At 39.9% G+C, this 23,726-nt stretch overlaps 1 protein-coding gene across 3 annotated transcripts in view; it reads left to right on the top strand.

Annotated features, from left to right (window-relative positions):
* The window catches only part of LOC112053308 (cadherin-87A), a 51,050-nt gene extending 27,407 nt beyond the window's left edge, over nt 1-23,643 (top strand). Inside the window, exons 8-37 of one of the 3 annotated variants that reach the window (XM_024092699.2) lie at nt 251-443; nt 1,046-1,158; nt 1,492-1,689; nt 2,287-2,439; nt 2,759-2,946; nt 3,420-3,582; nt 3,984-4,133; nt 5,083-5,244; nt 5,836-5,959; nt 6,367-6,558; nt 7,385-7,620; nt 8,058-8,211; nt 8,899-9,096; nt 9,615-9,854; nt 10,788-10,978; nt 11,276-11,462; nt 12,051-12,265; nt 12,895-13,077; nt 13,727-13,886; nt 14,110-14,245; nt 14,410-14,600; nt 15,167-15,343; nt 15,863-15,975; nt 16,520-16,683; nt 17,667-17,824; nt 18,144-18,249; nt 18,854-19,046; nt 19,828-19,941; nt 20,685-20,763; nt 21,032-23,643. In XM_024092699.2, coding sequence (XP_023948467.2) covers nt 251-443; nt 1,046-1,158; nt 1,492-1,689; nt 2,287-2,439; nt 2,759-2,946; nt 3,420-3,582; nt 3,984-4,133; nt 5,083-5,244; nt 5,836-5,959; nt 6,367-6,558; nt 7,385-7,620; nt 8,058-8,211; nt 8,899-9,096; nt 9,615-9,854; nt 10,788-10,978; nt 11,276-11,462; nt 12,051-12,265; nt 12,895-13,077; nt 13,727-13,886; nt 14,110-14,245; nt 14,410-14,600; nt 15,167-15,343; nt 15,863-15,975; nt 16,520-16,683; nt 17,667-17,824; nt 18,144-18,249; nt 18,854-19,046; nt 19,828-19,941; nt 20,685-20,762 — 4,830 coding nt within the window. In that variant the 3' untranslated portion in view covers nt 20,763; nt 21,032-23,643. Of the gene's footprint in view, nt 1-250; nt 444-1,045; nt 1,159-1,491; nt 1,690-2,286; nt 2,440-2,758; nt 2,947-3,419; nt 3,583-3,983; nt 4,134-5,082; nt 5,245-5,835; nt 5,960-6,366; nt 6,559-7,384; nt 7,621-8,057; nt 8,212-8,898; nt 9,097-9,614; nt 9,855-10,787; nt 10,979-11,275; nt 11,463-12,050; nt 12,266-12,894; nt 13,078-13,726; nt 13,887-14,109; nt 14,246-14,409; nt 14,601-15,166; nt 15,344-15,862; nt 15,976-16,519; nt 16,684-17,666; nt 17,825-18,143; nt 18,250-18,838; nt 19,047-19,827; nt 19,942-20,684; nt 20,764-21,031 lie in introns of all 3 variants that reach the window. The other 2 variants (XM_024092698.2, XM_024092695.2) reach the window with 2 other exon arrangements.
* The last annotated feature ends 83 nt before the right edge of the window (nt 23,644-23,726 follow it).

Here is a 23,726-nt window from a genome sequence, read left to right as displayed (position 1 = left end):
CTAGCATTTGCAAATTCAACCTTAAACTCAATTGTTAAGGTTGAATTTGCTCTGAATTTGGGATTTTATTGAATATTGTACTTTATTTAGAAGCCTTTATGTATAATTTTCTTTACCAATAATTCTAAAACTGTCAACGCAAAATTGGCCATATTTTAACTGAAAATTTCTACATGATTATGCGTCCTTTTATTACAAGAGGTCAATGGCCAGGAATTAAAAATGAAACACAATTTCGCTCCTTTTCCAGGACGGTGCGCTAAATTCCACAGCGCACGTAGAAGTCAAAGTAGTAGACGTGCAGAATAGTCCGCCAACATTCAGCGGCGCACTCAGCGGCTCTCTGTCGGAGGATGCACCGGTCGGAACCGTGGCACTGGTCATCAAGGCCAGGGATGCTGATCGGGCACAACCCAGGGACGTCAAACTGGAGCTCATTACTAGTATGTACTTTTTGGACATTATTGATTGGGTATCGCCATAAAAGTTTAATATGTTTGGTATATTGATATAAAGGAATGATGCGATGTTATAAAGTGATTTATTTATAAAGTGCACTGATTGCCTGTAGCATACAGTAGCTTAAAACTGTTGTTTGTATTTCCTTAAGAAAGGCTGGATATAGATCCGTTGTAAAGACTGCCAAACACCACAGTCTTTATCATCAGCCTAATTTATAGTCCAATTCAGAGTCAGGGCCCCATCCTTATTACACCCTGGAATCCACTATTTGATAACTCGGACCAGGTGTAACCCAGGCACGTTAACCTAGAGCTCATCACTAGTATGTACTCGTACTTTGGGATTACTTCTAACAGTGCGTGATGACCTGTTCCGAGACTTGGTCGTTAACAATGAGCCTCATAAGGAGGTTCAAAGTCACACAGTCGAAGATGAGGCTATGCTCGGAGTATGTCTGTGCTACCAAACTAGCTCAAGACGTCCTGAAGCTGAAGTGGCCATGGGTGGGCCATGAATTTCGTAGAACCGATGGATTGTCCCAAGATGTTAGAATGGCGACTCACTTGGATTTTCATATTTACAGATCCTCTCGATTTCTTCTGGTTGGACAGCGACTCGGGTGAACTAAAAACGGCGAAGCCTTTAGATAGAGAAGCTCTCGCTGATCCATCTTCACCTCTGAACCTTACTGTTAGGGTAAGTGTCGTTAAACCTTATAACTTTAACACACATCCCCCACACCCCTTCTTCAATAAAGAGGGAGGCTTTACCATGTAATGGGCCGTTGAAATAATAAACTGACCTGGTGCTTCTAGTGCTCGATTGGTGGATTTGCTACCATTTTGTTAGATACGAGTATAAAATAGATTATTGTGTTCTGAGAACACATAACGATTATGCTGCGCTTCTCTTCTCCTCTCTTTTCTTCTCTCTTCTCCTCTCCTCTCCTCTTCTTTCCTTTCCTTTCCTTTCCTTTGCTTTCTTATTTCAAAGTGATTCCTGTTAAAACACTATTACTAACTTTTCCAGGCCAGTGAAATAGTGAACGGTGTCCCGGTGGTATCCGACCTGACGTCCACCCTGGCCACTGTCACCATCACCATCAAGGACGTCAACGACGAGCCGCCGCGGTTTAACCGGCGCGAGTACAGCGTGGAGCTGCCGGAGAGCCTGCCCTTCGGCACTCCGCTGCCGAACCTGGACATGGTGGTCACTGACACTGATGTGGTACGTACCCCGGTCACTGTCACCATCACCATGATGACTTGCAGGTGGCAGGTTTCAAGGGTCCCAACCCTCAACCATCCAAGTATGGAACTTTTTTAAATACTTTTCTCGGCGTGAAGTTTATGAAATGCTGTCAATCTTTCGTAAAACACCGTTAAAGATTTCTAAGAAAACATCACTTTGTAGCAATCTTTCTCTAGAGACTAACAAAAGATAGCCACAAAGCTAATAATGCGAGAACCATTACTGATCAATCTGATCAATATTACTTACACATTTCCACTTAGATGTCCGACCTGGATATTATGGTGATCACTACTATCCACTGATACTGATTTGGTACGTTGTATATGCTTTATGGTTGTTTTTAAAAGGGATCATTTTAGATGGTAAAAACAAACCTGCACCCAATTGGGTAATGATTGAGTTAAACTAAACTAATGAAAAAGAGTCTTGAGAGTATTTTGCGAAGTTTGCTAACGCTCCACACGCTGACACAGCTAATCTTCTCTTATCTCGTAATAGTCAACAAGGTTATTACGAGAGACTACTTTAAACAAGGGTTATTTATTTATTATTAGCATCAAAATATTTCAGGGTCTTAATTCCGTGTTTTCGCTTCGTCTATCGGATGAGATGGGTGCCTTCATTGTGGAGCCTTCGACTGCGACGGGCAGTGCCACTGTTACTTTGCGACTCAACTCCAGCTTGGATTACGAAGATCCCAATCAGAGGAAGTTCATTTTAGAGGTACATTTTTTCATTTAACAATACTACTCTCTTGGTAAAAGTGACCTTAATGGATGTTAAAAAGTATGGTTACTTATCATTTAAACATGTCGTACCTGTATCCACTTCTAGCAATGCTAAAAATGTCTATTGTTTATGCCTACTGACTACTGACAGAGCAAAACTAAAACTAAATGTATATTTATAAAAGTAATTTTCATGTGTACGCATCTACTGTCATTTCTAAAATTGCAAATTGGTTTATAAAGTCTTAAAGAAGTCAGTTACAATAAACCTTTATGTAATTAGACATTAATTCAGCAAGTATTGACTACCTTAGGTCATAGCTGAGGAGCTGCACACCTCGCCGCGCCTTTCGTCCAAAGCGAGCGTGACGGTGTCTCTCACTGACGTGAACGACAACGCGCCGCAGTTTGCGGACGGCCCGTACTCGACATCCGTCGCCGAGGCCGCGCCCGCCGGGACTAGGGTCGCCGCCATCAGAGCCACTGACAGAGACACTGGAAGGTAATATCTACTTCAGTCAAAGCTAGCGTGACGGTATCGTTTACTTCAGCGCCGCAGTTTGCGAACGCCGGGACCAGGGTCGCCGCCATCAGAGACACTGGAAGGTAATATCTACTTCAGTCAAAGCGAGCGTGACGGTGTCTCTCACCGACGTGAACGACAACGCGCCGCAGTTTGCGGACAGCCCGTATTCGACATCTGTTGCCGAGGCTGCGCCCACCGGAACCAGAGTCGCCGCCATTAGAACCACTGATGCCACACTAGAAGGTAATATCTACTTCAGTCAAAGCGAGCGTGACGGTGTCATCGACAACTCAAAACACTTATTGCGGTTGTAACGAAATGTTCTTGCCTGAGGACAAGGTCACGAACCAAAGCGATATGGTGAAGATCCCTTTCCAAGTTGTTGTGTGACATAATTCTTCACGCACATTAACATGAACACTTCTGGACCGTCAACGAACTTGTTCCAGATTCGGCACAGAAGGCATAGTGTACCATCTCTCCGGCAACGGCGCTGAACTGTTCAGTGTGGATAATCGTAGTGGAGTGATCACGGTGGCGCCGTGCGCCACGCCGGGACAAGCGCCGTGCCTGGACTACGAGACGAGGAAGGATTACTTCTTACAATATAAGGTAATTGATCTGATGGTATTAATCAATTATTTATTTGCCGATTTTGATACTTAAGCATATTTTATTTCATAAACTTTGGGTTTTAGTACATTTTTATGTTTCGGGTTTTGCCTGAAATGATAGAAAATTTTTAATTAATCAAAAGGTATATCATGATGCTTATACAGGAGTTAGAAGTAGAATTTATAAGTACTTTCTTCGGCGCTCTTATTATAAAAGTACCGTGAGTTTGTATGTGTGTCATAATGAAACGTTAAATTGCTTGGCGGCACGTCTTTGCCGATAATAACCTAGCCAGGATCTAAATCTACCAATAGGAAGTATTTTCTCGTTTTGTGGAATCTTTTCTCCCGTTTGATTCGATTTTGTGTTATTTTCAATATGATTACTGTTGTTTCAAGGCTACAGATGACGACGGAGCGGGTCAGATGACCGTGGTGTCGCTGCAGATCTCGCTGACGGACTCCAACGACAACCCGCCCGTGTTCGTCACGCCGGTGTACCGCGCATCCATCGACGAAGACGCCGTCAAGTTTGAACCTGAACTATTGGTAACTACACTAGACATAGTTATTGGTACGCCCATGATATCAACCAGATAAGCCCCGCCCCTATAAGCCCTGCCCCCCAAAAATCGCCAAAAATTACCAAAATTCGACAGATGCCGACCAACTAAAAACGTTACGACGACTTAAGTATCGCACGTATTTGAAAATAAAATACCACATCGTGCGGGGAAGAATATAGAGAACAACTTTACCGTTGTATTTAAACCGCCAACAAATATCTACTTTTAATAAAAAATATTAAACTTTGACTTTTATTTATTTATTTTCTACCGGGCATACATATGTCCCACAGGCGTTCAAGTGGCTATAGTGTAATGCCTCTCTCCAACTGTTAATATCTGTGACTTTTGTTTATTTAATAACAAGTTAGCCTTTGACTGCGATCTCATCTGATAATAAATAATGATGAGTCAAAGATGGTGGCGGGCTTACATTTTTTGTTTGCAAATAGGTGTTTTAAAAGTGCAAGATTATAAAACAAAGTGAGTTTTTAACCGACTTCATTATAATAGAGAGATATTTTTAAAACCCAGACTGGATATCTATGTGATGTTTCATAGTATATCTACTTATATAATTTCATGCAATAAGACTTGAACTAGAGAAAACAATTAGAATTCGCAATCGTCTGATGTACCCTTGCACCACAGCACTTTAAGCCGTCGATGCAGTTAACATATTCTTGGAGTAATCGTTAGGTGAGGTTGCAGTCAAGGTCAAACATGTAAAGAATAAAAAAAAAACACTACCGTAACCTCCCCAATCAAATACCCTGTATTCTTCCTTCCTTCTCTGCGTCTTCAGCCTTCTGTCACAGGAGTGTACAACTCTTAAAAGAAAACTCTAGCCTTTAATTATTTGTTACTGATTGATGGTAACGGATTTTTATTTTATTTTCTAATAAATATGCTAATGTTTTGATTGCACACAGGTCCAAGCGCGCGATGTCGACACCACATCAGACATTCGCTACTCTATCGCCTACCCTCCAGACTCTCCGTTCTGGATCGAGCCGGTGACCGGCAAGATCTCCGTCAGAGGCGGCGCCATTTTGAATTCTACAGACGACAATCGCATTGTGCTAACTATCGTCGTAAGTAAAGGTTATATTTATTAGTAGTAAATAGTAAAATTTTAATTTTTATGTTTCATAATTCGCTTCAATTTAAGGTTTTCGCCTTTAATTACCACCTTTAAATCATGACATCATCATCAAAAGTGCTTGTAAACTAGACCTAATTGAAATAAAAAAATAATATTTTTATTTGATACTATACTTCCGCGGCTTGTCCGCGTGCAATTTAGTTTTTCACTAATCCCTCGGAAACCTTTCCGGGATGAAAAGTAGCCTATGCTTTAATCTAGAGCAAAATCTATTTATATTCCAAATTTCAGCCAAATCGTGTATGCAGTAGTTGCGGCGTTAAAGAGTAACAAACATCCATACAAACTTTCGCGTTTATTAGTAGGGTAGTACGATTTTAAACGCTGAAATGACAGAATCAGAGCCATCTTGGCCTATGTGTCGGATTGTTGTCAATTTCTGACCCCTGCGCAGATTTCTAGACCCTGGTGGAATTCCTCGCTAATCTCCGCTGAGGCAGGGTCATATTCGATAGATTGCCCCGCAGAAAGTCAGTTGATGCTTCCAAGTACTTATTCCACTTTTCGTTTCCATGTAAAGGCAACAGATGGCGTTCACAACGCAACGTGCAAAGTGGAGATCACCATCCGTGACGTCAACAACCACGCGCCAGCGTTCGACACCGACAAATACGACGCCAGCATTGCTGAAGATGCGGCTATTGGTAATTATATTGACCTTCATCATTGACAACCCATGTTGAGCACGAGCCTGTTCTCAGAATGAGAGAGGTTAGACTGGCGACGACGCTGGCACAATGCGAACGACGCTGGCACAATGCGAATTGGCAACCTTCACACATGTATAGAATTGAGAAAATTTTCATGTATACAGGTTTCCTCACGATAATTTTCCTTCACCGTTTGAGACACTTTATATTTAGTTTTTGAAAAGTTTGAGGCGCATGCACCGGATGGGATTCGAACCTACGCCCTCCGAATCGTTGGCAGAGGTCATATCCACTGAGCTATACATACTTACTTTTTTATATCAAGCTTGCGGATTCAAAAATCTTTTCCCTTTGCGAGTGTTGGACAGGAATCTGTCTAGTAATCTTCATATCATTACCAGGTACGGAAGTGGCTGCAGTGAGAGCATCTGACCTTGACAGTGGAGTCAACGCAGAAATCAAATACGGCATACAGAAAGGCGCTTTGGACTCCTTTACTATAGACAACGTGACCGGAGTAGTGGCGGTGGGCTCCAAGCTGGACTACGATAGACGCAACACTTACCGGATACAGATCATAGCTACTGACATGGGTAAGTCAAAATATATCGCTTAAGCGTTAAAATACTTCTTCAGGTGCCAATTTTTCGACTATTTTTGTATTATGATATTAGATAATACAAAAATATTTATTTTAAACAGGTGTCCAAAGTTCTGCGCCTATATTGATGAGTTTCTACATAATACTAAATCATCCTTATGAGCCTTTTAACAGCCAACTACAGGATTAGATCTTTTGTCCTTCTAACAGAATGGATATTAATTAATTATTTTATTTATTATTCTACAACATATGTATTAAAACTAACCCTAACCAGAGTGCAACATAAATCACATATAGATGCTTAGACCTAGCACGCTGCTCTGCCAGTTGGTGGCATATTAGGAAACTTCTTTATGACTTATTTATAACATTATTTTATCACGCGTTTCTTGTACTCCCGTAGCCACACGACTAATCATCATCATCATCATTGTCAACCCATATTCGTCTCACTGCTGAGCTGGAGTCTCCTCTCAGTATGAAGAGGGGTTAGGCCAATAGTCCACCACGCTGGCCCGATGCGGATTGGCAAACTTCACATACACATAGAATTAAGAAAATTCTCTGGTATGCAGATTTCCTCACGGTGTTTTTCTTCACCGTTTGAGACACGTGACATTTTATTTATTTTCACAAGACTAAACATGGTCTTTAATGTACCACGTGCATCTGTTGCGTGAAACCTGTTACGTACATTCAATTTGGTAGAAAATATTCAAATCACAGAATAACTAATAATGTTACATAATAACACTAATTACTTTTTTAGTACAGCTATAAAGGCATATTTTATTGTATTTATTTATTACCTTTAGGCATACCAAGTATGACCGGCACAACTGAACTGACCGTGCACGTAATCAACGTAAACGACAAGAAGCCTAACTTCACTCCGAGCGTGCAACGGGCTGAAGTCTCCGCAGATGCCGATGTTGGGACCGTGCTACATAACCTCATAGCTGTGGATCCGGACATTACGGACAATGGCCAGTTGCTGTACGAATTAGCCACAGATAGAGTTATACGAGCTGTGGATAAGAATGGGAAAGAGGTAACCTTTACTTTTTCTTAATCATTTCCTGTGAATTGTTTGAAAAGATATGCAATAAGTTTGTCCCTTGAACTGATTGAGCTATATAAAGAGAAACCATTTGGTTTTTTAGTTGAAATTTCTTGAATTGAACTTAGGTCTTAGAATCTTGAGTTTCAAAGGAAGGTATGTATTGATGTGATACCTCAATATTTAAGATCAGTAAGGTTGGTTTTATAGACTGTTAGCGGAAGCTCGTGAATTCCATCACTGCTTTTACAAATCCCGCGGGAATTATAACTTTTATCTGTCATGTGTTAATCCAGGGTATTATCTACCTCCATTCCAAATAAAATCAGTAGTTGCATCGTTAAAAAGTAACAAACATACACACTTACACACAGACTTTCTTTGAAATATTAGTGTGACTTGAAAATGAAGACCAAATTTTTTTGCAGGTATCAGAAGAAGGTATATTCGGGTCGTGGTTCAGTGTGTCGCCCAACGGCAGTGTGTCAGTGTCCCAACATCTGGACAGGAACCGGGCAGCTGTCATAACGCTGCCAGTGGCTGTCACTGATGCCTCCGCACCCACGCTGCAGAGGACTGATGGTAAGGTTTCTTGAGGCTAAACGTCTCAGAAAGTGATAACACTGTAGGCCAATAGTCTCAAGAATCTCGTGGCATTTTAGGTCTACTATTGTTCAAAATTTACTTATTCGGTAACTGAGGATTAATTTAGTGTAGGGTATTTGGCGTATTAATATATTGCGCATACACGGAAAAGACTAAAGCTACTTACTATGTTTGATAAAAACAATAAAAACATTGTTACCTAGACAGAGAACTTAATAGATAGCTAGAAAACGTCTATCAACACAACTTATGCCTGGATTTTATAAAGAGATGAGACAAGACGATTCGATATTTGGAGTCATCTCTAACTCCTCTCGTCTTTCTCATCTCTAACGTTATCCAAATGTCCAACCATGGACACTGGTTTATGTCACACATGGTTTTGAGGATTCATCCCAAAAATTGGATCGGTTCGAAAGGAAATAAGCCGAGGTCCGAGTCTCACAGAAGACAACCCTTGGCTTTATCACCCCAATTTCAATTTATTTATTAGCTAAACCTTTAAGGAATCTTCAATGCCCAATCAGAAAAATAATGAAATTTGGAAATGGCAAAATATGTCGGGACTACATTTAAGTTATTGTGAATCATTTATAAATCCGCATTTGAGCAAAAAATTCTCACTCATTCGTTCATTCACACATTCAGTCATTGGTATTCCAGGTGAACTAATAATAAACATAGTGGACGTGAACCGCCACGCACCAGTCTTCGGTCAGCCGGCCTACGTGGAGAAGATTCTAGAAGAGCAGCCGATCGGCACCATACTCAACACGTACACCGCCACCGACAGGGAGACGCCCATCGCCGCCATTGTCATCCAACCACCCAGCCCGTACTTCGAGATTGATAATGTTACAGGTAAATGTGGAAAAGTGTCAAACTATAATCTAACAATTCAAAATTTAAAAATACGTTAGAGTTAAGGGTGTGGTAGTAGTTGTAGGAGAATTGGAGGTGCCCATTTAAAAAATTTATTTAGTTTTTTTAAGTAAATTTTTTTTTGTTTCTGTTGTTCTCATGCGATCAGTCGGCAGACTATGAGTAGAGGTGTTGTAGGAAAATTTATTGATTAGAAGCAACTTTCCTCAGCGGAAGAAGCTACATGTTCATACGTGGCTTTTAATCAAGTATTTCCCGTTTTTTCATTCGTCGAATCACCTGTGGCATTGTTAATTGAACAGCCAAGTGGTTCCTATGGTTTCTGAGTTTAGCTTTGTAGTCGTTGTTACAGGATTTTATTTCTTCTTTCACTGTTGGGCGTTGGCATTTGTAGAAGTTGTTCGTGAATTTCCGGTATTTTTAGAAACCAAGACGCGTTCGACACTTACGTCAATAAATAATTCATACCTTTTTTAAGCCATCCATTAATTTCACAGGTGTAGTGAAAACAATCCAGCGCATAGACTACGAAAAAGTCCATTCATTGAACTTCACCCTGGTGGCGTACGACTCTGGGGTGCCGCAGCTGTCATCATCAGCAGGGGTGTTCGTGGAGGTGGTGAACGTGAATGATGAAGAGCCCAAGTTCCTCACTCCGGAGTACGCCGCTCTACTGAGAGAGCACGTAGAGCCGGGCACCGTGGTGCTTAATGTCACAGCTACTGATGATGATGAAGGTATGAACTAACTACGACCTCAATAACCCTTCCAAAATGGCATCTAATCGAGAGAGAGCAAGCTATGCTGAGACTTGGCTCCTTATAAGTTGTTTCCAGTTGACCTCTGCGAATTTGGAAATCACTGCCTGAGATTTCTTCCTCAACACCATGATGAAGGTAGTATTAAACTATGACGTCCTATGACGACAGCCCTAACAAAATCGCAGTTATATTGGGATAATTGAGGAAGAGCAAGCCTAGTACTTGCTCTTAGCGTATTCCTGGTACGCCATCTTGTGTCCCTATAAGGCATTTCTTCTCTCTCCCTAAACTTGTGACGTCTACGTAGCTGGAAATAACTACAGGAGAGAGATTCTGTTGATACCAAGTGACACACTTCGGAGTTTGTCGCTTAAATGAGAGAGCACGTTGATCTGGGCACCGTGGTGGTTAATGTTACAGCTACTGATGATGATGAAGGCAAAACCACACTATAATCTCCCAAAGCCCTTCCAAAATGCTAATCCAGGAAGAACATGCATGGTACTTGCTTTGGGTGTGTTAATCTTGAATCCTTCAATTTATTTCTTCTGTCCTTAACTCTCTGTGGCGCAAACGAAGCTTCAAACCCCTCCCAAGACCTAACGTGCGCACCGCGATATATCTCGAAGAGAAAGAAAGACAAATGTTGAGCAACAGCTTCGCTATCAATAATATCGTTCTTATTATTCTTATTCGACACCATGGGACCAAAGAGAACCAAAGAGAAAGAGCTATATTTTCGATTGCGTCATTATTGGCGTGGACCTTTTTCTTCCTGAGATATGTATTGATATATTATAGCTTGGGCCTAAAAAGAGATTCACTCGTGCTACCAAATATTAAATGTTTCTTTTTATATTAATTAGCTACGAACAATAAAGTTTAAAAACTATAATTGCTTATTTACAGGTGACTTCGGCGTAGTGACCTACAGTCTATCGGGTGAACAATCATCATCGTTCAAGATAGACCCAGTGGCTGGTGTTATAACAGTAGCAGAGGGCGCCACTATAGACCGTGAGAAGACCACAGACCTTCGATTCCGTGCTGTGGCCACAGACAATGCACCAGATCAGCTCAAAAAATCTTCTAGTGTACCTGTAAGTGTTCTTTGCAACATTAGACCACAACTATTCTATACATTTTGGGGAAAATTGGAATTACCAATAATCTCCAAGAAGGGCATACTTAATACACACTAACCATGATAGATTATAATACCAAAGGAAGTTTTGCAAGTACTCTAAGCGAAGTTCAAATAACATACTCAAAATGGGTGACTTTCAGAATGGATTGAATTTATTTAATTTTCTGCATACAAGGTTCATTTATAAGCGCTGTGCTGGAAGTCAGATTTTAGACACACCCTAAGCATTTATTCATTTGGTATTTCATAGGTCCGTATAAAAATTGAAGACATCAACGACAACCCGCCAGTCTTCACTCAGAAGGTGTACAAAAGCACCATCGCTGAGAACTTGCAGCTCAACCCACCTGCCGCGATACTCCAGGTCCTAGCTGAGGATAAGGATGAGGGCATCAACGGGAAAGTGATGTACAGCATATTGGAGCAAAGCCAGGCTGGTGAGTTACTCAAACTCACATTTATGACTTTTTATAGTAATACGTAATTGAAGGACCGACAATGTGGCTGATAGTGTAAAGTTTTAAATGCATACGCTGAGTTGTGGCCTTTTCTGGATAACAGATAGCAAAAGTGTTGGTGTTTATAGTACTTGGTTATAGATCTAGTCTATTGTAGCGCCTGGTATTTATGAGCTAAAGTAGCACAAGCCTTTAAGGGTGTATGTCTAGTACCAGTTACCCTCACCAACTGCCAACCTCAACTTCTCGTGGTGCATCTTACAGGTGGACCGACGAGGCTCTGGCGGCCGACGAATGGTGGTATATTCCCACAGGCTAGATTATTAAATGCTTCAGGTCAGTGTCGGGAAGCAGCGACACCGACGCGACAAATCTAGCTCTGCGCTGACCAACCAACATAATGCCCAGCGTTGTTCGTATCAAGTAAAACTTTGTATGAACCGAACAAATAAATCATGTTGTTCGGTTCTGGCTCTGGCAGCGGTTACGGTAACGGCGGGGCAAGGAGTGTTAAGAATCTCCAGCAGTGATTCTGTTCCCAACCCCGACGTTGATTTTTGTCAACAGGAGTATTCTCAGTGGATCCAAACAGCGGTATCATCTACCCCGCCAAGCCAGTCACCGGCGATACCACGTACCAGCTGACAGTGGCGGCTAGAGACGAGGCAGGCCGGGGACACCACGACACCGCCCGAGTGGACATCTCTGTGCTAAGTGTCAACAAGCACAAGCCTGTGTTCGTGCGCCCCCCACCCGACCAGAGACAAGTGGAGATACCTGCGGTAAGTAAATTTTTGGTTCTCTTGTATCCATTGTAGATCAGTCTCTGGATCCAATCAAATGCTGCAAGTATGTCGTTTCGGGTCCTGTACATATATTGATGTAACGTTCCTCCAGGAGCGAGTGTCCTTTTCAGGAGGAATATGCAGTCCCTGACGTCTAACTCTGTTTCTATGCCATCTTAATCTGTTTCTGTGCCGCTCAAGTCTCTGTTTTGGGCCTTTAGTGACTCTAGTGTCGTGCACTTCATACGTGCAAAAGTGCATTGCCTACGCTAAGGACTCATTAAGAGGAACCTGTATTGAAAAAGTAATTTCCCATTCAGTACAATATTTTTGTATACAAATATACCCTAGTTAAAAGCCCGGTGCACGCCACTGCTAGTGACTTGTCTAAATATTCCTTAACAGGTGTCATGTGAAGGTATGTATGAATCTCTGATATGATATATGTAAGTAGCTGACGGTAGCTAGAGACGAAGGCGAGGTCACCACAACACCGCCCGAGTGATGACCATTAGGTTTTGTGTCAATCATCACAAGCCTCAATATTCATCCACCACTTGATCAGCGACTATTATACTTAAGTCAAACTTTTCAATGTCCTTTATTTTCTAATTCTTATTTCCCAGAGTGCAGTAGTGCCGGAGTATTTGATAACAACAATAGAAGCAACCGATGAGGACTCTGGTGAGAACGGTCGCGTCTCCTACCGCTTGGACGAAACAAGTTCTGCGCAGTTCAGTCTAGACCCCAGCACGGGTGAACTGAGGACTAAAGCCTTCCTGGATTACGAGCAACAGGCTGAGTATCAGGTAATCTTGATCCTCTCGAGTGCAAAACGCAGGTCACGTCTTCTAGGTTTTAATTGCGTGTCTTATCAAGAGATTCCAATAAAACACTGATCGCAACTTATCTGTTTAATCCTGAACGATCAATGCAACTGACGTCTTTACTTACAAGCCAAAGTGGTCGGTATGAAATTCTGCAAATTCTGCATAAACAATAGACTCGTGACTTATGGTCCCTCTAGACTTCTAGTATTTAAAAAAAGTTCAAGTAACGTAACGCGTTACGACGCCACTCAGTTTGGCTTTCTGTCGGGCGTCCCGAGACGCATACGTTTTATTTTTTTTTCCTATTGTAGGGACATTAATAACTTAAACAACTAAGACAAAATTTTTTGATGAACATCGGGCAATTGACAAGTATTGTTGGGACAGGGAAGTTGTTGGTTTTCTGGAAACCGTTTTATTTAAAAACTGCAGGGTGCTTGCTATGCTATAACACGTAAAACACATGGCTATTATGTAAAAGCTATGTGTTTTCCGTGAATATTGCTTAAATATACGACACCTCTGTAAAATACCCGTTGTCTTTAAGAAAAACACGCCTATTTAATCATATACCATTATTTTTCCACCATTCCACTATATCTTTAAATGAGTGTGTTTATATTTCTAGCTAGCAATAGTGGCTGCTGACAATGGCACTCCTGCGCAGTTCGAAACATTACGACTGTTGAATATTGTGCTAGTTGACAACAAGGACAACGCTCCGAGGTTCCTTCAGAGGCATCACCAGTTCAGTGTTCGAGAAAACCTTCTACCGGGGATTATAGTTGGTTGGTATTTTGTTGCGAACTAAAACTCAAAATATTTTTATTTATTAAAAACGCAGATTTTTTTATATTCTTTCCATAAGTTTTAACGCTATTAATGAGTCCATTGAATATTGAAACAAAGAAAGATTTTTTAAATGATCTCTACTAATAACCAATGAAAGAATCTCCAACTAAGCATTTCAGCAAGAAACACAACTGATTACTATTTCTTTTTCTCCTCTAGGTAACGTAAAGGCTATAGACAAGGATAAGGGTGATAATGGGATAGTGTACTATCATGTTCTGGAAGGCAATAAAGAAGGAGCGTTCACCCTTGACCGGACTCAGGGCATTATTCGAGCCAATATGACCTTCGACAGGTATATTTCAATCCAACATTTAAATGTCTTTATAAAATATGTTTTACTAGTATTTTTAAAAAATGTAATGTACTCGTACGTCTAGTAGATGTAGTCTGAATTAAGTTGCAAAATATCACTGTAATTATCCGTAAATGTAATCTAATTTCACAAACAATTTCCAGAGAAGTCCAAGACGAATATTCGATGACGATTTACGCGAGCAATAACCCGTTACTTGAACACGCGGCGGCCATTTTGAATTCCATAGACAACAGCACAGACAGTCAAGATATTAGTGTCACCACGGTGAAAATAAAGATACTGGACGAAAATGACAATGCGCCGAAATTTGGACAGATGACTTACTACGCAGGTATGTGTCTTTTAAAATCATCTTATGGACGTCCATTGCATTTGTCTACACTTCTATACAGTCCTGGGCCTGTAGCCATATGACACGTCGATTCTATTTCTACAACCTTCGAACAGATCAGACAGATCTGATCGACAGCTTGGTCACTTGACCTGTTGATATTGAATGTCATTCCCATAAATTTTTTAATTTTCCAAGCGTTAGCGTTTGTAGAAAGCTAGTCGCTAGATAGTGCAAACAGTACAGGCTTTGAGTTGCCTGAATCTAGCGACTCCCTGCGACTCATTTGATATCAGTTCACCTTTTGGACCTCAACCTTTGGGAGGTCAACCTTTGGGAGGTCGACATCTTGTACCGTTTTGTTCTGCTACCGTTTTTCCTAATTCTATATTTATAAATCAAACAATTGCTTTGTTGAAATTACTAGCCTCAGGACTTTCTTCATATACTGTTTCTGGGACGGTTGTCCTGATTAAAGAGAATGGTTCAGAATGCATCTGGCAGTTTTCTGCTAGTTCAGCGATACACCGGAAAGAGATGGCCGATAACCAAATATTTATTTTTAGGTATAAAACACACGGCGCGCGTAAACGAGCCCATCATATCGATAGTAGCAGATGATCCCGACCTCGACGTGAACGGGACCTTAATCTACATGGTCGCTGCGTCTAATCTATACAAGTTTGGAGATTCCAAGTCCAGCGGAAGTGTCGTACCTTCGCCATTTAATATCACCCAGGATGGTGAGTTTATATTCGTTATACCCACGGACTTTTTAGCCGACTTTAAAAAAAGGAGGAGGTTATTAATTCGACGCGTATGTTTTTGTTTTTTTTTATGTTTGTTACCGCATAACTTCGTCATTTCTTAACAAATTTTAAAAATTCTTTTTTTTTTTTTTAAAAAAAAAGAAAAACTGAACACCGCCTTCAAAGTGATCAGAAGGTAGCACATACGATGTTATTTTTCGCTTTTTAGTTTATTATTGTGATTTTGAAGTCGGTTCAATTTTTTTTTGTTAAAAAAATTTTATAGTGTCTCCTCACATGGAACCCACAAAACACCGCCACCGACCTCTTTTCGGTAGTTATATGCATTTTATAGCTACACACGTCTCAAAGAGCCGCTTGGTTGTGGCGTAGCTCCCAGCGATTAGCAGAGGTTTTTCGGATTTTTGCCGATACTTAGCAAAATAATATATGTGTAGTTTAATGTTGCATTAAAATTTCGATGTTCAGGTATTTAAATTTCTATTCTGCCAGGTATACTGACCACAGCGCACTACATGTCGGAGTACAACCAGGATCGTTTCGTGCTCGACGTGATCGCGCAAGAGGTCGCCGCGCCCTACAGACAGGCGAAAGCGCAGGTTTATGTAAGTTATGACAGACAAAATTATATGATTCTATAGTGTAAAAGAAAACCTCATTATGGTCGTCATTGTCCTTTTAACGGTCTCTCTCCTTATGGGAACTTTTACAGTCAAACTATTCCGGGAAGTCCCTTTAGATGTAGAAGTAACATGACAAACCAAGCACTTTTATGTGTATTAACTGAAAGTTCACACTACCTATAATACCTGTCTGTCAACTGACAAACGCCAGCTTAATTTACTTGCTGCTGCAGTTATTATGCGTAAAACAAGAAACTCTAGTTACTAATTAAGTAGTCGAGAAATTCCTACAATCCCCCAAAGATTATGTTGTATGTACCGGACATAACAGGCGTCAACGATTATATTTCCGGTAGAGAAAAACATACATTATCGAAAAGCTGCAAAGTTGAATGCCTTCTCCCTCATCTCAAGATCTAAAGAAAAAAAGCTATACCTTCGATTTATCTACTATTGCTCGATACTTGGCTTTCTCTCGTCTTGAGATATGGTGCACATCGCTTCATGGTATATTTTCTGTTATCAGTTATGGATCATAGATCGCTCATCGCTCATGCGCATGGTGGTGTCGCGCAGCTGCTCGTCGCCGGTCGACGGCGTTCAGGCCAGGCTGGCTGACGTGGGGCAAGCGCTGCTCATTGCTGGGCGGAAGGTGCCCTTGGTGCAGGCGGACAGGCGGTATGATGACTGGTAAGTATGAACTGTAGATCCTTAATAACAAATCGATATAAATGTGTGAATCGTTGCACGTGTTCAATACTAAATTATACAGTCGCCAACAGATAGATTTACCTAGATCTAAAGTAAGTGCGGAAGTTTGTCAAATGTCAACTATACTAATATTATAAAGCTGAAGAGTTTATTTGATTGAACGCGCTAATCTCAGGAACTACTGGTCCGATTTGAAAATTTTTTTCAGTGTTTGATAGCCCATTTATCGAGGAAGGCTATAGGCTAAATATTATCCCCGTATTTCTATGGGAACGGGGACCACGCGTGTGAAACTAAGCTAGTATTAGATAAGTGACGGGTGTTAAGTTTGACCAAGTTAGGATCCATACAAGTTTAGACCATCGCCTTTTGCATACATATTCACTGAGGTTATATAGCTAAGTGATATTGATATGGCATGACTCCCAAAAATGAGACATATGTTAACTTTTTATCAAATACATCAACGTGATTTAAACGCCAAAAATGCTTTGATAGCTCAAGAAGTCAAGACCCGTACTGTAAGCAAGGTCTGGTTGAATATAACAGGATAAGACAGGAAAAGACTCGCTTATTCTTTCTCCGGTCCGTGTCCAGCGTCGACGATTTCACCTTGCTTTGACATAATCATTTGATAATTAAGTTCACATGATTTGAATATCCTTTTGTTTTGGCGGTTGTCGGAGCAGGTCGCGGTAGAACGTTGTGTGGCGGAATGGTACCTCGCGGTTTTATTTCATAGTTGTTGTTTCTTGCGTGAGGTCAAGGTAGAAAAGGGACAGAAATAGCGGATATTATAGTGAATATTAAATTTAACAGGATTTCGGGAAGGTGAAAGAGACAGGCAGCTTTATTCGCGTTTTAAAATCGTCCAGTCATTTTAGAAAAAGTATTTATTCTAAAATAAATAGGTATCCAAATATTTGCTATTTACTTATTAGTTATTACCATTTGACTAACAGGTGTGAAATTCACCTACACGCGGTGGACCCCAAGACGTACCAAGTGCTGGCGGTGGACAAAGTGTTGGAGACGATCGACTCTAAGTACGACCAGCTCAAGGAGGTGTACCAGCAGTATGGCGTGGAGACGCTCATCGCTGCTAGCGCCACTTCTAAAGGTGAGTTAGCCAACTCTTTTAATTTTTGACAAAAATCTGTGACGAATAAGTATCTATTCATCATTATCAACCCATATTCGGGTCACTGTTGAGCTCAAGTTTCCTCTCAGTCATTGTCTCAAACGGTGAAGGAAAAACATAGCGAGGAAACCTGCATACCAGAGAATTTTTCTTAATTCTCTGTGTGTGTGAAGTCTGCCAATCCGCATTGGGCCAGCGTGGTGGACTATTGGCCTAACCCATCTCACTCAGAGCTCTGCAGTGAGCCGCATATGGGTTGATACGGCGGATGATTTTACCATAAACTTGTTTGATTCAGCACCAGACAGCTTCGACCCAGCCCTCGCAGCCCTGATAGCGCTCCTCATCGTACTGTTCACGGGCATTGTCACCTTCGTCGTGGTCTGCGCCTGTCTCAAACATTGGTATGTACATTCAGGCTTTATTTGCGCAAGATACCAGTAGGCACACCATGCAACCCACGACATAAAGGCAGTCGACCAATGTTAGCTGAATTACCGGTCCGACAATATGTAATTTTATCTGGTGTTGCAAAGAAATTGACTATGAATTACCTGAAAAACTAATTGACTGAAAGTCTTTTTTAGCAATAAGCATTTGAAAGTGAAATGATTTTATAGTTTCCAAACACAAACGGTATTTGGTAACTGACGCTAAATATTAAAAATCCTAAAATGTGATAAAATTGTAAAATGGTTCATTAATCCTTACGTCAAACAGACGTGGCTCCCAAACAAGGTCACCAGACTGATTTCCTTCACTTAGCCACAAACTCTATCGGTATTAATGTTGGCTAACTTAAGTTTGACAATAATCGTTTTTAAATTCCTCTCATTTTTTCTAGTTTGCGAGCTTAGGTATGGCAGTTCCATTAATGATCCAATCGATCGATGCCTATTTTTCAACAACATGAAAGCTCATTATGTGTCTTTTTATCCTTGAACTTACTGCAAAAAGATTTCTTAATGGATACTAAAAATACACCATTTATAGGGCGCCTTATTCCAGGGTGATCCCCCCACCGTCCCTTCAGTCCAGCAAGGGGGACAGTCTCGCCAGGAGACGAATCCTGGAGGAGCTCAGCACCACGGAGAACCCGCTGTGGCTGGAGACCAAGCTCCGGCCCTATGAGGAGCAGGAGCTAACCATGAATGTATTCGGAGACCAGAATGAGCAAAATGCTGAACAACCTCCTGTTATGGTAAGTTTTTTTGGTAATTCCACAACATCTTTTCCACCAAAATTCCTCAGCGACCGAAAGAATAAAGTCTTGAGACTTGTTCGCTAACTATGGGCGTCATAAGAAGGCTCAGAGTTACTTAGGGGCGATGGAACTTTGCAGAGTCATCGAATCAGAAATTGGGCAGCGTTCGGTAATCTACGCGATATCTTTACGTCCTGAAGTCAAAGGTTTTCGAACAGTGCGTGTTACCAGTGATGACTTACGGATTCTCATCACGCCCGAGTCGCTCACTATAGGCGTGATGAGAAGGCAAAGTCACTTAGCGGGCGATGGAGTGAGCTATGCTTCTCTGCGTTATCGACTCAGAAAATGAGATCAGTAGAAGAACCAAAGTTACTGACATAGCTCGACGAGTCTTGAATCTGAAGTGACGATGGACGGGGCATGTAGTTCGAAGAGTCGATAGACGTTTAGGTTTTTGAATGGCGACCCCGCACTGAAAAGTTGTTGGTTTAATCAAGATGGATGCGGGGTAGGGATAGTTTTTTATTTAATTAAAACATTACCATGTATATTATCTTACCTTATATATGAACGGCGCTCATCATATAAGCCAAGACCAATATGGCAGCGACCACAGAACAGAGATCGCTAAAATCTAACGCTTGTGGCGGCGACTATAATTTCACTTGGATCATGGTTTTATTAAATCACACAATGTTTTTAAAATTTACCTTTTCTTTTTATGATTTTAAAGAGCTTCCAGCTTCGAAACCATAAATATCCTGTATATTTACAGCCAGATAACACATACGCTACGATCCAGGGCAGTCGCACAACGGAAAGGTTCGGAGACTACGCCACTCTGGCTGGGGACTCCCCCACTCCGCTCGAGGCAGCCTTAGGGTTCCAGGTATGCTATAAAATCTACTATGTTTAATGAATAGTACTTATTACTAGGTATTACATATAGTAATTACAGGCACAGGCTTATTGGACAAGAGGTTAGTCCGCTGTCCTCAGACCTCATTTCAGGAAGGAAGTATGTCAGCCTCAGACCAATTACCTTCTAGACCTGCCTCGCAAGAGGTCACCCCTCTGTCAAGAATATATGATCATGATTAATCGTGTTCATACAAACTGAGTCCATAGAAATCGATGTTTCATTGTGCTAAAATTACACGTGTGTGAATTACGATTTATAATTTATAGTTGTAGTGTGTGTAGTGTAAGGATATATTTATTGTTAGTTGTATCTGTTAAACATTTTCGATGTGTGAGCTTACCTCGTCCCCCTCAAAAAACGAAAGACAATTTTATAGGAAAGTAGGAGTACAGTGTGCCTAGTGGGAGTTTTCAATATTTTCATACTGTGACTATCACGTTGACGTTTACGCAAATTTATATGGAATTGAAACAGTTGTACAGTAGTGCCACAAGATGGCGCTGTTTCAATTCCTTAGAAATTCGCGTTAACGTTACGTGACAGTATCAAACTGCCACTAGGCCCTCTGTAGTGAATTATTGAATTTGAACCGAGGTTTTTAGATACCATCTTATTACTGGATACTACTACTATACCATGATGTCCTTTAACTGACAAGACTAAGAATTTAGTAAAAACATGTTATATTAACAAGTTTTGTATTATTCCAGGGTAGTACGTTCAAGCCGCCGTCTCCTGACACACCGGAACCCCCTCCTAGACCAGCTGGCATGGGGCCTTTGTCATGAGGTGAGATTATAAACTTAAACTCCTCTTAATTAATGAGGTGAGATTACAAACTTAACTCCTCTCTTAGAAACTATAATATAACCATTTTAAATACGTACGCCAAATAAACATTTAATTTTGGTAATATTTAGAGGATAGATATTTCATTTCTTTGGAACTCAATAGACTCTGAAACTACTAAACTGATTAGAAAAATGGTTTCACCATTAGAATCCTACATTATCTCTGATGATTTGAATAATTTGGAAACTTATTTTTATTGTTTCAGATCGTATATACGACGTATAATGAAAATTGTAAATAAATCTAAATTAGGTAGTTTAAAACATAAATAACGCACATGTTGGCAATGTATTACTGTAAAACAATTGTGGATTGATCATAGTACATTAGTGTGCCATGTAGGGTTGCCAACATTTTTTCACAAAAAAAAAGTATTTTTCAGAATTAGCTATAAAAAATATAGTACGCTTAAAAAATTACCTAGTATTTAATGGAATAAGCAAAAAATCAACATTTTTTTTTAAATCAATATTTATTTACTCTTGTTGCATTTTTCAAGATTTGTTTGTCTTAAGAGTGTCGATTGCATTTTCACATCTGATTTTCATATTTTTGAAAACTAGATGCATTTTTTTTTATGTGTTTGTTTAATGTTTTTAACTTAGTACATCATAGACATATAGTATATAGGCAAGTTCGGATAGGCTAGACGCTATTGCATCTGTCGAAAACTAGTGTTCATAACGATTTAAAATGAAAACTTTGTTAGTAGATACCAGTGTTGATAGTAAAGTATTTTTGCGTACTATATGTATTCCACAGCATATAGTACGCAGATCCAAAATATAGTACAATACTAATTATTATAGTACGGTTGGCAACCCTAGTACCATGTTACATCAGTGTGCCATGGTAACTCAGCCACGGCACGCGTCAACTTGAAACTTAAGTTCCAAGGTAAAGGACCGGACTCGTCGCCGAGAGGTCGTGGTTTGATTCCCGCATTCTGTACTATTGTCGTACCCACTCCTAACCAGTGGCGTGCACAAGGTATTTGACTAGGGTATGCATTTTGTACAATTTGTACAAAATGGAAAATTCCTTCTCTAATTCAGATTCGTAATGAGTACTAAGGGTATGCACAGCATCTGTGCATCTATGGAGTGTCAGATCAGACAGTCTGCAACAGTTTTTTTCGACTATTTGGAGGGGAAGGGGGGAAAAAGCTTGGTTCGCATTGCATCACAAAAATCGCGACATAACTATAACTTAGGAAATAAAATGGTATACTTACGTAAATAAATTTACGTACGTATTACGTATTTACTTACGTAAATAAATAGATTGGACCAATCTAATAAAAAATTTGGTGATACGTTAACAACGTCTGCGGATGCGTAATTATTGTCTTATAGGTATAAGTATAATTATAATGCTAATTGACAGTGGTGTGCACAAGTGTTTTAACTAGGGTAAGTAACTAAGTACTACAAAACCTCGTTCAATTCCAATACAGTTTCATACCAATTTGCATATATTAGAACACGCCACTGTTAAGTGACAAAAGTTATGAATTATTTGTAAATAATGTACCTAAGTAACACAAAATAATAATAAAATATATTATTTATTGGTATACACATCACAATGTGAGGTAATGTATGTGCCAAACTTAATAATTAAAGAGATGATTTCTTATTTATTTTTAATATTTTCAGTTTTTGGACCAAAATTGCTTTGTAAATATTTAGAAAAATTGTTCGTAACATGAATCTCAGTCAACTTAGCCAATAGTAAAACATTATTAATTACTAAAAGTCTGAAAAGAATAATACCTATTTTCTATAGTATACCTTAATTGTGACAGCTCGGAAGGACTACCTCCATGTTTATCTTTGCCGCCATGCAGCATTGCTGTTTTAGTCTGAAGAGCATTGCTGTTTTAGTCTGAAGAGCATTGCTGGTGTAATCGTCAGCCTATGTGGTTTCGCATCACGAGGTCGTGGGTTCGTATCCTGGGTCGGGCTATAACAGTTAAATTCTCCGTTCAGAGTTGGGATCAATGGTGTTACACCCTCGTGCCTCGGAGAGCACGTTAGATTACGTTAAGCCGTCGGTATCAGTTATGATTACCATCTGATAGTGGTTGTTAACGAATCTAACATTGTCAGTCACCCGCAGCATGTTGGGTCTAAGCTCCACATAGCTTCTATGAGGGAGGGATGCCTGGCCGTTAAAAGGCTGATATAGGCTTAAACAAAGACACTAAAGGCGGTACTTTGTAAGACGTGTTGAGTCATTACAACTATGGCTTCATTTAGATATTATAAAGCCAGCTATAAGTCTGTCAAATTATTACTATAAAAAATAATAATAAGGTACCGAGGTATAATACAAAATACATGTTTTTACGCCTTGGTAGTCTAGTTTTGCGATTTCTAAAGTCTATATTCGAGTCATAAATCAGACTATGAGTAGAGACATTTAATTTGAATTAGTCCATTTATATGATCGATATGAAAAATTGTTCCATCTATATTTAAAAATAAATGGGCGCTTGGCACTAATACTCCGGACGGCTTGCGGTATCTAGTTAAATATGAATCCCTGAATACGTCAGACGCATTTCATTTGTAGAATAATTTTAATCTATTTTACCAATACTAATGATAAATTTTAGTGTTAAACTATGTAATATTATATTTTTTAATGCTCTATACCATTAAGTTTTGCCATAGTATAGTATTTGTGTACAAATTAATAAGATTTTTGTGACGTAGGTATGCCTTTTTTGCGTATTATTGTAAATACTCGCTTTAATATATTTTTGTATGGAATAAAATTATACAACGAATGAAATAAATACTTTTTGTAATTTATATAGTGTTTTATTTGTTAAATATAATTCAGAAAATTATGTTGTTTATTTAAACAAGCTTTTAATTTTATAACAGTGGCTT

Source organism: Bicyclus anynana, chromosome 10, assembly GCF_947172395.1.
Source record: "Bicyclus anynana chromosome 10, ilBicAnyn1.1, whole genome shotgun sequence".
NCBI lineage: Eukaryota > Metazoa > Arthropoda > Insecta > Lepidoptera > Nymphalidae > Bicyclus > Bicyclus anynana.
Note: the sequence above shows the minus strand (reverse complement) of the source record. Positions and strands in the feature narration are given on the sequence as shown.